The 14,536-nt window shown below is 43.4% G+C and overlaps 2 protein-coding genes across 12 annotated transcripts in view; one reads left to right on the top strand and one right to left on the bottom strand.

The window, feature by feature from the left end:
- Positions 1–11,251, top strand: part of LOC135370001 (calmodulin-binding transcription activator 2-like) — a 195,286-nt gene extending 184,035 nt beyond the window's left edge. For 9 of the 11 annotated variants that reach the window (XM_064603646.1, XM_064603648.1, XM_064603651.1 and 6 more), the window contains one exon: positions 2,022–11,251. The gene's annotated coding sequence lies outside the window, so the exon portion shown is untranslated. The remainder of the gene's footprint in view (positions 1–2,021) is intronic. The other 2 variants (XM_064603652.1, XM_064603653.1) reach the window with 2 other exon arrangements.
- Positions 11,252–12,684: 1,433 nt separating this feature from the next.
- On the bottom strand, positions 12,685–14,503 carry LOC135370005 (small ribosomal subunit protein eS6-like). Its single transcript, XM_064603661.1, has 4 exons — positions 14,396–14,503; positions 13,987–14,118; positions 13,697–13,907; positions 12,685–13,249 (listed from the first exon to the last, which is right to left on the bottom strand). Exons 1-4 carry the CDS (start codon positions 14,399–14,401, stop codon positions 12,717–12,719), a joined length of 882 nt encoding a protein of 293 aa, XP_064459731.1. The 5' UTR covers positions 14,402–14,503; the 3' UTR covers positions 12,685–12,716.
- Positions 14,504–14,536: the final 33 nt, after the last annotated feature.

Raw genomic sequence — 14,536 nt, forward strand, 5'->3', positions numbered from 1 at the left:
GTGTGTGTTCCCTCTTTACGTTTGACATCTACTGACCAGTGGTAAACATTTTTTCGTAGTGCATGTGCTATGTACTGTGTATCTTGCACCGCTACATCCATACTGCATTCCCGACCTTGGGATACACGTGACTGTACATAATACAATGCTGCACATACCGTAGAGTATGACGCGTGCCATGATATGTGTATACCGTATTTACTCGCATAATTTGCGCACTTTTTCTCCTAAAAAAGTCTGAAAAGTTGGGGGCGCGCAAATTGCACGGAAACGTTCGTTACGATATTCAAATGACGCAATATTTCAAAATCTCAGTGTGCCAGTCATATAGACTCTCGGTAGAGTCGATATTGGCGTTATCACAGCATTGCGCAAGCAGCACAATATTATTGTCCAATATTGGCACAATATCGGTCCAATATTGGGCCGGTATTGCCAATATTGGGCCAAGAGGTTGTGCTACTTGGGATTGCGCAAGCGGGAAAGAAGTACCCAAATACCGCACAACTGCCGACAGTCAGGAGGCAAAATGCTGTCCCACTACCGCTCATATACCGGTGAAATACCTCAGGACGCAGCTGGAAGACACCGCTAATCGTACTCGACAGCCGAAAGCACGCTACGTTCGCCAACTTTGTCATGTTGTGCTATAAGGCTTGCCATAATGTGTTTGTCCAGCGTTTCTTTCTGCGTTTTGTAGTTTGACTGGCAGTATCGTCCATCGTGTCAGTGGACCATCACCCGAAAGTGTGCGCAAATCAAACAAAAGCGCAACAATAACTTCGGTAGTACCGACGGCGTTGTGAAAAGCAGTGCCAGATATCTACGCGCGAAAACGCCGGTGCACAAATTACGCGATTTTTTGTTTTCTTGTCATTTTTAGTGCTAACCTAGGGGTGTAGAGCTTGTTTGTTAAACATCAGGATCCGCTACCACGAGCTTATTTTGTGACGCAGAATGGTGTGCAGAACACGGTCATTCGATGTCCCCTTCTTGCAAGTTCCCAGCCCACAGCTTGAGAAATGCTGTATATGGCAATATACAGGGCGTCTTTTTCTTTTCGATACAGATTTTTTATTAAAAAACTATAAGGGCTATAGACATCCTGTTTTCACTTCAGTCATCTCTCGGCCGGCGGACGTTCTTGTCCATCTGTTGCTCAACCGTCGAATGAATAATTACCGAAAAGCCGTTAATTAACTTTTTAATTACAAAAGCTACAGGATTGTCCCAATGAGAATATCTGGTCCCTTCTGTCATCTGATACCATTGCCGTTTTCAGAACAAAAATCCGTTCGATAGGTCGCCCGCAAAAAAATCGTGAAAGAACACAATTTTTTTTTCTTTATTTTGTTCATTGTGCATCTTCGAAGACGCATCTTTCCTTCACCCACAGTGTGAGAGGGTGAAGGAGCACACTGCTGCCTCATGCATCGAAGATGAGCTCGAACTTGTGGAAACAAAACAAACATGTACCGGCTGACGCTATCCGAACTGCCCTTATCTTGAGTTGCATTTTCTGTTTTCCTTTAATCTTTTTCCAGGACGCAAGAGGCGACAGTGTGCTCTTTCACCCTTTCACATTGGGGGGTGAAGGAAAGACGCGTCTCTGAAGATGCGTAATGAACAAAATAAAGAAAAAATGGTGTTCCTTCACGATTTTTTCGCAGGCGATCTTTCGAACGGATTTTTGTTCTGCAAACGGCAACGGTATCAGGTGACCAAAGAGACCAGATGTTCTGATTGGGACGACCTTGTAGATTTTATAATTAAAAAGTTAATTAACGAATTTCAGGTAATTATTCATTCGACGGGTGAGCAACAGGTGGACAAGGACGTCCGCCGGCCCAGAGATGATAGAAGCGAAAACAGGATGTCTATAGCCCTTATAGTTTTTTAATGAAAAATCTGTATCGAAAAAAAAAAACAAAAAGACACCCTGTACAATGACAGCTGCCACAAGTACACGGCTAACTGTTTTCCTTTTTCCTTCTCCCCTCCACATTTCTCCCCATAATCAGCGCAAGTGGCAGGAGAGGAAAGAAAATGCCACCAACCATTCACGTCATGCAGTACCTTCCTCCCGAAACCCTCAACTCCCCTTCATTCCATTTGTTTCTTCTTCGAAGAAGGCAGCCTGGATCCCGTCCTTCCACACGGGCCTACGTGCGTTGGCGTCCTGGCTGCCACCTTTGTCTGACTCTCTTCTTCTTCTTCTACGTCTTCTTCCCCAGGGCACGGTTCAAACAGGACAGACACCTCACAGCGTGCGGTTTGCCGTCACCTCTCAAATTCGCATTATGATGGCTGCTCGCTACAATATTCTCCAGGTCTTTTTTTTTTTCACATTGGTGTCAGTCATGATGTGCACGAACGTGCGTGGAGTTTGATGAGCGTTCTGGACGCAAGATTACATGCCCGTCTTTCTCTAATAACGGGGGTATGATGTCACGTGATGAAAAACGTTGCTCGTCAAGTCAGCAATCAGTCGATCGCTGGATCGATGGAAGGGTCAAATGACAAGTCGAGGCATGGCTTCAGTCAGACAAATCTTACAACAAAGAATGCTGGCCTTATTCGGCGTTGAAATTGCGCGTGCAAGGCACCGGTAGTTTACCAATATCTGAGTCACACTAGAAAAATTGGTCCCGTTTTCTGGCTGGTTTTGCCAATGTGTAGTTGATATGAGATGAAGCTGCTGTTGAGATATGAGTGACTCGTATTCATGGTTGCATACTTGTTTCAACATTCTCCTTCAGAAATTTCTGCGCATTCGACATTTTTCGAGACCGCGGAATTGTCTTTTTTCGTTTATTCGTACGTATTTATGGCACATCAGAACGTGCCACTGAGCCACCTTCTACGAATGCCTCTTGAGTGTACATGTCTCCAGCATGTCTCCAGCATGTAAAAACGACAAGGTTACAAGGCATCTCCAATGTGGTAAGACACGCTAATATGTAGCACGTTAATGGCACGTTAATGGCACGTTTCGTCCGACGGACATCTCTCGGACATTAATTTCAGTCGTCGTACCACGCTGTACCTAGGTGTCCGTCATTGTTAACAGCCGAACCCAGGGTATCTTTCTGCAACATTTACCCCCCAGTTCCAACATTTCCCCCATTGGAGGGGCAACGTTCGCTCCCCTTCCTCTGTCGCTCTCTCTTTCACAAAGGAAAAAAAAGGTACAAATCTTTGTAAATCCACGCAGTGTCGTCGTCCTCCTCCGCGCTCCTGCAGCCGGCGCTGCTTTTAACAAAATGCCGAGCTGCAGCTCATGTGAGTGTTACCACAATTATTTCTATTTTGGCCCGCAAGCGTCTGCTGTTGTTCGTCTTGTTACATTTGGAGGTGTGTTACCTTGAATGGGTGTTATTCATGGAAAGCCTCACGTTGTTGCACTGTTTAACCTTGTAGAGGGCTGTTGCCACCCCCACCCCTTTCTCGCTTTCCCTTCTTTGCTCAGAAGGCACAAAGCAATCGATGCAATATTGCGAGTCAGGAAAGGTCATTTGTGAGTAATGTTTAAGCGTCTTTGCTTTGGCTCCTAAATTTCTTTGCGCTTTTAATATTCTCGTACTTTGCCAGCACACCTTGAGATTTGTTTCGAGCACTTTTTTTTTTGTGAGCGTAGCTCCCGCAGAGACAACCCGAAAAAAAATGTGGCTCAAGTTTTGGTTCGCAATTTCCTGTTGCAACTGCGTTGGCTCTTTGGATAGAACAGGTAGCGTTTGAACTTTTTCGGGCAAAATTCTTCTTCCTTTCCTGTATGTTTCTATTTGGAACCACCTGAGGTCAGTGACCTGACTAGAGGTCAATTTTACCTAAATTTCTATCCTAATCCAGTAAAGCCCAGAAACAGTATTTTCCAAGTTCCAAAAATTAAGGTGCAGGAAACAGTGCTAGAGGACAAAATACTCTATTTACTTGCATAATTAATGCATTCTCAACTTGAATGCCCAAATGTTGGGGCTCTTTCCATCGGATATTGGACTCAAATAATTCGGAAGATAATGATGGTGGCGTCGCGTGTTTAGGTGAAAAAGCGCATTAATTATGCGTGTGAATATAGCGTTAGTCAGTAATCACAGATTTAATGAAAGGTTAGACTTTTTTTTTTACCCCCTTAATTAGATGACAAGTGTAAACCCCCTTCAATCTTACAGCGTACGTGTCACATGACCTTTTTCTCCAATTCAGGATGGTGGCCAGAAAAAATATTTCGGGAGGGGTTCTATGGGGACTTTACATGGGGGAGGAGGATTTCCCTCTTCCCAAGCAGCACAGTATCATGGCCCAATGTTGGCACAATATCGGTCCAATATTGGGTCAGTATTGCCAATATTGAGCCAAGATGTTGTGCTACTTGGGAAGTTTCCCTCTCCCAAATGCACTATCAACGGTGCAATTTTGGGGGAGGGGGCGGTTGCCCCCCCTAAAGCACCACCTGGCTTTGCCCCCTCTGCAATTGCATATTTTAACCTCCTTTTTGTGCTTTCCTCGAGCATGTATGTAGAAAAATGGTGAATAAGAAGCATATGTGCATTGCGACCTTCAGAATTCACATGGCTCGGTGTATTGCAACTGCCTTGATGTGTGACGGGCACTGAACGCTCACACTTTTGCATTTTCCTCTCTTTTTTTTTTTCTTCGTTTCTCTGTCGCTTTGTTCTGTACGAGCAGTTCATTGTGGTAGGGGGCGCTGCTGCTGTTGAACGTGTGATGCAACTCATAATGTCATGCTGTTGTTATTACCACTGCCATCGACTGTAAATATTCTGATGCTTATCTGCTGTAGCCCACATGCTCACTAACAACGAGACAGCATTGCTGGAAGTCGACCAGCACGTAGAATCATCGTCCTCTTGCACGGCTCAATGTCTTTACGCTAAGCCATCGCAGATTGTTTGTACAACATTGACAAGGTCTACGAAATATTTTTTATAAATGTTAGGCCTACCTTGTGTTGCAGATGTGTATCTTATCTGTCAGTACTATCGTATTACTGCCTCACAATTTCCATGTGTAGTTCAAAACTTCAAATACCATTGGTACATGTGTAAAGGCCGTGGTCCTTTTTTTCTCCCACAAGGTTTAAGGTGATGCAGCCATTACATGGGGAAAATGCAAAAAAGAAATTGTCGTGTTTCTTTTTTTTTTTTTTGGTTCTTTTGTTAACCAGAGTTAATCACACGTGTTGGCAGAAAACAGAAAAAGGAAGGCATTTATTTCCTCCGCAGACGCGCAAAGCTGTCACACTCGGATCATCTGGCAGTGGTACATTAAAGAACATTCCACTGTCATTGCTCCAAAAAGCACGCTTCAAACGTTCTGAAAATCACCTGTGCAGCCCATAAGTGGGTAACACCACGGTCCCTTGGTAATATACTGAAATAAATTATCGACAACGTTTCTCTTTGAACTTAGGGGCGCGGCTGCTACATGCGTATGTGTGTTTGTATTTTTTTACGCATCGGCATCAAGTTCCACAAGTTCAACAACTCTGCTATCAATTTTCAAAACAACAATAACGTTACAAAATTTGTTCCAGATTACAGAATTCTAAACCAGAGGATGTGAAAGCAGCCATAGTGACAGTTACGGATACTACAATATTTTTGCAACTCAGTTGATTAATTAGTGCAACTCAATTTGGCACACATGATGTCATGGGCATGCACAATTTCAGCGACAGCAGCACCAGGAATTCCCAAGCAGCACAGCATGTTGGTCCAATATTGGACCAATCTTGGCAATACTGGCCCAATATTGGTCCAATCTGGGTCCAATATTGGACCAATATTTGCAATACTGGCCCAATCTTGGTCCAATATTGGGCCAAGATGTTGTGCTGCTTGGTAAGGTTTATTCTACTCGTTGGATAGACAGGGTTTTGCACTCTGCACGTGCTGGGCATGAAATCAAAAGACTTTGTCCCGTCTTCGTGTATGTCCCCTGAGCAGCAGACCCCTTTCTCTGGCTCCCCTTTATCTTCAACCTTAAATGGTATAGCATTTTTCTCGTTCATCCCAAAGCTAAATTCTTCTGTAGGAAACTTTGTATAATGAAACTCGCATAGAAGGATATCGACAGAAATCACAAAGATGGTTGCAGTGCTCATGCATTGTGCTAAACTAATTACTCATAACAGGAATATCATTATAATGAATTGTAAACATATTCATCGAAAGCAGAGTACTTATTACTGGAAAGCGTTTTTATGAATGTGCTATTTGTCGGAATATACATTAAAATATCTAATACAAAATTGTTACGTAGATGCATATTGGGTTCTAAATGACTTGTTTGTCTTCTGTCAAAAGCATGACACATATCGCATTACACAAGCAACCTGATAAAAAGTTGTCGACAGGTACGGTTTAGAAGTGACAAGGTACAACACTTCAAAATATTCCTTTGAATTTGAATGTGTTCGCATAAATTTTCACAATCCACTTCGTTCCACATATTCCAAATATTCCACATATTCGAAATGAGCATCTTAAGTTGTGGTCGTTAAGTAGGCAAGGCACTGCTCTAACGAGTCTACAACGCAGGATTCTCAAAATTACAAGCACTGTTATTTTCAACAGACTCCTTAAAGCTAAGTGATCGTAATAAAAATGGCAATTACGTACGGGATCATTCTAAACGGGTTTCATTACAAAACACTGTCCAATCTCACATGTGCTATGTGTTGTTGCACGTTGGAGAGTGTTCCATGACTGTCCACGGCTTCTCATGTGCTGTTTTTGCTTCTGCTTCTTTTCTTCCATTCCCCTAGTATCTCAAGGGACGCCCGATTGCACTCGCCCATTGTAATAATTCTCTCCATGTGCCATTCCAAGCTCCTTCCTTCCCCCAATCGTTTTTTATGAGTGTCATTTTTCTTAGAACAGCGTTCATATAAATGCATAATAATAACAAATAATATACATAGACGAGCGTGAATAGCACTGTTACTAGGTCTTCTCTTGTAATACTACCTTAACTCTCTCATTGTCTTTACTTCGAGTAAAGTATACGAGTACAAATACCGCTCCCAAGTGTGATCCGTGCGCTCGAAAAGTACGAAGAGAAAAAAAAAAAAAAACTCGTTTCGCAAACTTTTTCGAGCTGCGCAAAAACCCGGTGTGTTTTTCAGAGAACGAGGACTATTTTCCTTGTGCGTCTTCGTGCCGATACAGAGTCTTTAAATTTTAGAGTCGCTTTTTTTTTTCTTTTTCTTCTTCACTTTGGTCGTAGCGTTTGTGCCAGTTTGGCAAATAGATTTTCTACCCTGGATGATATGTCATCCAGTTGATTCATATTTCCCGCATCACGTTAGCATGCAAAGCTGTTTTTTAAAGAATCTCTGTCACCACTTAGTGAATTGAAACTGTCATCGTTTTAAAGAGTTCCAGCATTGTCTCTCCCACACTATCTGGTTGAGAATGCCGATCACACAATTCTTTGAGCCCTGAAAGGTCTAGGGCTTTGGCTTCTGCAAGCTGAACAAGTGTATACTCAGTTACGTAGCGCACGTTTCATCGCATGAGCTGCTTTCACGTGGGGTTTGTTTTCAACCACTCCCAGAAACTGTTCGGATGCATTCCGAAGCGTGCCGTAGCAGACGACATGGTGGCTTCATTTGGGTGAATTTTATTTCGAAAAGAGTTCTTATACCAGTTCAGGCAATGCCACTTAAAGCTTGGTCGATTCCTCCTCTCCCTCGTTCAGGACGTCACAGATCGAGTCCGTGGACTTTATCCAGCATGCTTTTCGCGATCGTAGCCATGGAAACAGTGTAGCTGCTCGTAATAGCAGGCGTTGTACGTTTCATATTTTCTACGGCAACATGCTGAAGCAGACAACTTCAAAATCGGCTGCATCTCACGTTGCTGGGATCCTGCCACATTACATTTCTTTTTCTTTTTTTTTTAAGAAGCTGCTGGAACTCTTTAAAATGTTACAAAATGTTGCAATGTTACAAGAAACGTTTCTTTTTATCTGTTTTGATGTAAACGATCTAGTCAGAAAAAAAAAGCTTGCAAGTTGTGATCTGTTATAAGACATACACGGGTAATTTGCGTACAGAGTGTCTCTTTATATAATTACCTCTGTGAGAGATTGTAACTTATATTAGTCACACTGTGCATTTCCTGTAAGTTTTGCATCATTCCTTGCTTCTTGTTTTCTTGCTACTGAAATGGGATGTCACAAATGCTCAATGAACACGGTTAATACCCTCAAGACTCTGTTCTAGGTTTGGAGATACTGCGTGTCAACTTATGCACCCTTACTTTGTGGTTTGATATCTATTCCTTGTGATAACACTGTACGGGTGATTCTTGTTAGTTCGATCCAGTCCCTAGAAAATGCTCTCGTTTCCGCGAGAAAATACGTTGCGTTAACCATCATCAAAGGCCAATTACAAAATGAAGAAATAGGAGCCTGAGAAGCAGCATTTTTTGCCCATGGTACTCATCTGTCCAGGCTTTATATTTGAAGTGAACACATTATTTTGTTTTATGAGCAATTCTTTCATTCGGCATCAGTAAGCTGCCAATACTAGTATGTAATGGACATTGAGCTGCGATGGCATGTCAAGTGTATAATACCGCTCTTAAAACACATTCAGACATTATATCGCCAGGCTCAGTACTATTGTACCCCAACGAAATCTGTTATGGTGAACACATGACATTAATTCTTCATCTCAATCGAATCGAATCGTGAACATCAAATTATCATCTAAACATTATTTTCTATGGACGGGTTGCAACAACAAAAATCACTCCAGGTTTTTCCTTTTAATCTCTTTGCACCCTCTCTTCCACAACAAACAGACACTATATATATATATATTAATATACATGTGTATCTCTATGAAAAAATTTCTCTTTTTCAATTAGCTGAGCTAAAGTGACCCTCGGCACGCCCTTGTACATGTCTGTACCCTAGAGACAGAAGAGCGCCAAACATATTCACGTAACATTTATAGCGTGTCGTGTATGAGTATATTTCGAGGGCCATGTGCAACTAACTTTTTCTCGAGTCTTTCAAAATGTTTACGTAGCGTTTCCCATACATGAGAAGAACACGAAAAAATCAATTCCCTCCAGACAATTTTCGTACTTGTATATATACACACGACGAGCATATTTCGCTTTGTTCTTCTTCTTTCCGTGTATCGCTGAATAGACACCTTTTTTTATGTAGGAATCTGCCGTTCATGCAGAAAAAACAAACGGGAAAACAGGAAACTGGATTTTTTTTTTTTCTGGCTGGAAGGAAAATTATTGTTGGGACAGGAAATGATGAAAAAAATTCCTTTTTCTTATAGAGAGAATTTAGGAACAGAGGTGCTAAGGAGTGACTGTGGTTGGGCTGGTATGATGAGGGAAATTTTGAATATTTGTTTCGTGTATTTATTTTACGGGTCTGTCGTTATAAAATTAAGGACAAAAAGGAACCTTAATGACAAGAGGGGAAAAGTAGGAAACTTATCCGCATTACTTGACAGAAGTAACGCACTAAGCTCCAGAAACTTGACATTCAAGATAAAAATGGGCAAATATTTGGAAACAAACTTCTCTGAATGACACAAAATTCTACAGCTGAACAGATCGAAGGATCGGAAATTTGTTTGGGTATATCTAATTTTGTGCATTCATCAGCAACAAGGAAGAAAAAAAGGTCCCCAAGCTGCATCTTAAACGCAACCCCGTTTGCGTAACAGAATTAGTCTCAAAGACAAACACCTTATCCTTATATCACATAGCACTTTGTTCTTATGCAGTTCGTGCCTACAAACAGTAGACAGAGTCCCAACAGATGCGAAGTACTTGTCTCTCTCCCCGTTTAGTACTATTTACTCGACTATAAGCCGCACCGCTTCTACGCACCTCACGACCCGTCTTAACATCCTGCCAACATCCAACCAACCTCCTCAGCATGAGACCTCTGAGGAATTACGTGCAGCAAGAAAAGCGGAAAGTCTTGTACTCGACTAAATACAGCCCACATCTTCCATTTTGCTGTGCTCAGATTTTGCGCGACAAGCACTTTTATTTCTTCTTCTTCTTCACCGTTGCTCCCTGTTCTATCTTGTCTCCTCTGTTCAGAGCATTGTTGATGTAAATAACACTTCTATCAGATTCATAACAGACAAGATATGAGGAGAGGCTGGCCGTCGGGAAAAAAATAAAAATGCATCCCGCAGCGCCTTTGACACCCCACCCCCCCAGTGTTGTTACCGGTGATGCTACGAGGGAGATATTTTTTATTTTTGTGTAAGCCATTTTTCTACTGTTGTTGTCAAGCGTGTGTTTGTAGCCATTTTGTAATTTATGAAACCTAGACATTACGCCAGTGTTAATTGAATATATAATGGACCGGTGGGCCTTTTTCATTACGTAGTATGTCGTGGTTTGCTATGTCGCAGGTCGTTTCCTGGAACGTTGTTCAAAAAAATTTTTTTTTCGCCCATCCTTTTTTACACACGCCACACACGTATTTGAAGGGAGGTTTTTCGGATCCCCTCTCGTCTTTCTGTTTGCCTTTCCAGTAGAGTCGTCGCGTGTTTGAGAGCTGGCAGTGTTATATGCAGTGGCAATACCGTGGCAGCAAGTTGTAGAGTGCTTGTCTTTGATTTGATACTGATTATCCTGCCCCATATACTACAGAGAAGCCAATCTTCTCTACCTCGTAAAGACGAAACCTATCTTGGGGCTTTGATTAGTGTAGCGACGTCCATACCAGTGCTCTGTTTCAGAGACAGTTAAAAACGGAATAAAAACCGCAGACTTCCTGTTCTGTTGAAGTAGATGCTTTTCCAGGCAGGATATGTCACAACGAAGTTACTTTTCATTGTAATGCAGCGATTCCTCGTAGTGACTCCGTTATGAAATGGCATTGGCCTCGGTCTGAGATGCGCGACGACTCTACCTTCCAGCATTGAATGTACAAAGGGAAGGGCCAGAATGGAAACAACGTGGTCGACAAACGCAAAACAAAGGCTCAGAAGAGGCTAGTCAGTACGTTCTGTGAACACTTCATAGGTGGAGATGACCGTCTGTGTGCTATTTTTCGTCTCTCTCTTAACGGAGATTTATCAGAAACAGATGTTTGTATAGCATCAAGACCTTATATTGATCTCATCTGTTGGATTTTGTTTGCTCCTGTACAGTTTCTATATATATTTGTGTTTTTCTGTGTAAAATGAAACAAAAAAAAAGAATAAAAGCCTATTCTTCCTTTCCATATATTCTGTGCACCACTTATACTGTTCCCAGGACAGGACCGAACCTGCAGTCTTAAAGGGAGACTTCGCGAGGATTCAAAAAAAGAAAATTAGGTGAGCATCATACCGAACACGAACCACACCCTCGATACCGAATACAACATTCGTAATTAATTAGAGTAATTAATTCGTAAATGATGACAATAGCAAACCGAAACCGAAACCGAAATGCGAAGAGCAGAAAATGGAGCTCCATACTACGACGGTTCGTCCGGAGGAGGATTCTGTGACGTCACCCAGCATTGTCGTCTGCTTCCAAGACTGCATTCTTTCTCCCTTGCCAGATTATGTCAGCAGTGTGTTGCTTTCAGCGCCCTCTTGCTTCACAGAGGCGAAGTGCTCGCTTCGTAATAATTCGTTTGAGTAAAATCTGCGCAGTTTTGGATCGAGATATTTCGTACACGTGTTCCTGACATTCCAAAGATTACATATTTACATTTACATTACATCCTACAAGATTACTACGATTAAATCGTAGTTCTCCGGCGTATTCTGGCGATTTTGTTGCGGAGCCCCAGGACCTGTGATCAGTCAACCAAGATGACTTTGCAAGCCTAAAGGGAAGGGATCACATCTGGAAACCCATCTGTGACACAGATACCACTACGTTCGGCATCGGCCGACAATCTACTCGGCTAATTATTTTCGTCCGAAAAGTGCTTCGAAATTAAATAAACAAATTTTAAAGATAAGCACTGCTTCCGTAGCTGCAGGTGCTCCGGCGGCGTGACGTCACTCCCTAACAGAAGGAGTGAGGGGACGGCGGAGAAAGATGCCGTCCTAATACTCGCTGCATTCCTTTGCTCGAAGTTGCGCCCTCACTAGTTCTACGGTCGCCTCACTGGCGGAAATGCCTGCCACAATGTCATATTTTCTACGAGTCTATTACCCTTTTTGCTATAATGCGGTAGGTTCGCGTTGATCAACGCCCCCATAATTTTGTACTTTAGGTTAATTCAAACATATTTAGAATTTTTGTTTTCCCGCGACATGTTAAATGTAATGATAAGCTCCTTAATTCGAACACGTGAGCACAACTTTACGGAAACTTTACAAACGTGTACAAAAAATGTGCTGCAATATGTGCAGATACATACATACGGAACCATAATTTTGTCATGCGCAGCACACTAAAATTATTGCCAATGCAAACAAAACTCTGTGGTCCCTCTGGGTTTGAGTTAACGCGTCTACTGTAGTTCTAATGCAGGTTTGTATTGATGCAAATTGCAGTCTTTACAGTTATCGGACAACTTTCAGTCCCAACCCCTTCACGACAACGCTACCATCTACTAGACAGACCTTCAGGCATACGGCTTGGCTTACGCTGCATACGGCAAAGAAAGAAAAGAAGCGGCGCAATGTGTCTAAATATATATTAACAATCGCAGCCGGAACCAGATTAACCTCGTTTTATTCCTCCGTCAGTCTACTTTCCCTTTGGCTTGGCCTTCGACTTAGTCTTGGCCGCCTCCTTTGCTGGTGCTTTGGCCGGGGCCTTGGCCTGCGCAGTTGCCGCCTTGGGTGCTGCTGGGGCCTTGGCTGCCTTCGGAGCCTTGGGCGGAGCGGGCGCCGCTCCAGTTGAGGACTGGCTCTGGCTCTGGGAGGCCGAACGCCTCCTGCGGATCTGGTCCTGCCTCTTCTCCTTCTTCTCCTTTGCCCGCTGGGCGAGGAGTCGGGCGTACTCAGCGGCGTCCTCCTTGCGCTTGAGGGTGCGGCGCTTCTTGAGAGCCAACCGGTGACGCTTGTGCTGCAGCATGGCCGGGGTGATGAGTCGCTGGATCTTGGGGGCCTTGGAGCGGGGCTTCTTGCCCTCCTTCTGGGGCAGGGGCCTGCGGATTACGTACTGGCGCACGTCGTCCTCCTTGGAGAGGTTGTACAGCTTGCGGATCTTGCTGGCACGCTTGGGGCCCAAGCGGCGGGGAAGGGTCGTGTCAGTCAGGCCAGGGATTTCCTGTTCGCCTGGAGTGGAAAACTAGATCCATTAGCGAAAGCAAAATACAGGAACGGTCTACTAATACAACTTCCAGTGAGTACTGAATACGAAACAGTCAAACTGGCAAAGACAACACACATGGGTAATGCACCGACAACAATGGACTTTATTGGGGCTATGAGCGGCATAGACAGATGGAGTTGGACAGAGGGTTAGTTAGTCTTTTCCCGAAATAATTTGCAGTTTTGAGCACAGTTTGACAAATACAGGAGAGACCCGGCCTTCCACGTGCATGAACATATCTCCATCAATTCACCAACCTTAGGTTAACAGCATGTTAACTGCACAAAACATGACATCTTGGAGCCTCTGAACACTGTCTAGCTGAAACAGTCGCTGTTCAAACTATGTCACACATATTTTCGGCTGCACCGACGGTAAAACTAACATAGAAGATCGAGCTTGGCACTCACCCTTTTTCTTGATCACCAAGCTGATAACGCTGAGGTTGGAGTCGACAATACAACCGCGTACAGACTTGCGTTTCCTTTCGCCGGTCCGGCGTGGCCGGTAGCACGAGTGGCCCTTAGAAAGCAACAGACGGACACGGCCAGCTGTCAAGATACCCTGTTTCATCGGGAATCCCTGCTTGTCGTTGCCGCCGGAGATGCGCACCACATAGCCCTGGATGGTTTTAGCAAAGTTACCAAACGTTAGGTCCAGAGCACGCTCGCGAACAGGATAAATAAGGGCCATTACAAACCTTCCATTCGTCACCGAGCGAGTCAGCCTCGACTTCCTGGCCCATACGCTTCTCGTAGAAGATGCGGACCTTCTTCTCATCGTCAACTTCGATGAGTTTTTGACAGCCAGTTGCTGGGTATGAAATATTCAGCTGGGAAGGTACATGCAGTGGTTAGGTATTTTAAAAAGAATACGGACATTTTAGATACAAATGATAAAACCACTAAGATTGTTAGCGGCATGCCAACTCTGACTGTACGGGGCTGGCCGTGGCCTCACTTCAATCTGTGTAATCAAGACGTAGTACCGTTTATCGAATACTTTTATAACAGCAGGACGGAAAAGAAAGCCTTTCTGGTAACGTACAGCCGAGTATTTTCACGACTACCTACGTTTTTAGAAATATATTGCTAATATTATCAACGTACCTTCATTTTGTCGACATTAACTCGACGTACCCACTATTAGAAAGGACCGACTTTCGGCACGCAAGAGCAGAGATGCCAGATTCTGCAGAGGGCGCTACGATATCTACACCATTACGATGCTAACATGCTAATGTGATAAAA

Source organism: Ornithodoros turicata, chromosome 10 (assembly GCF_037126465.1).
Source record: "Ornithodoros turicata isolate Travis chromosome 10, ASM3712646v1, whole genome shotgun sequence".
Taxonomy (NCBI): Eukaryota; Metazoa; Arthropoda; class Arachnida; order Ixodida; family Argasidae; genus Ornithodoros; species Ornithodoros turicata.

Bases quoted from the DNA above. Each gene is read 5' to 3' on its own strand.
- LOC135370005 (XM_064603661.1), bottom strand. The intron at 13,908-13,986 runs GTTTGTAATGGC...AAAACCATCCAG, and splicing joins CGCTCGGTGACGAATGGAAG to GGCTATGTGGTGCGCATCTC. The intron at 13,250-13,696 runs GTGAGTGCCAAG...TTTCCACTCCAG, and splicing joins CTTGGTGATCAAGAAAAAGG to GCGAACAGGAAATCCCTGGC.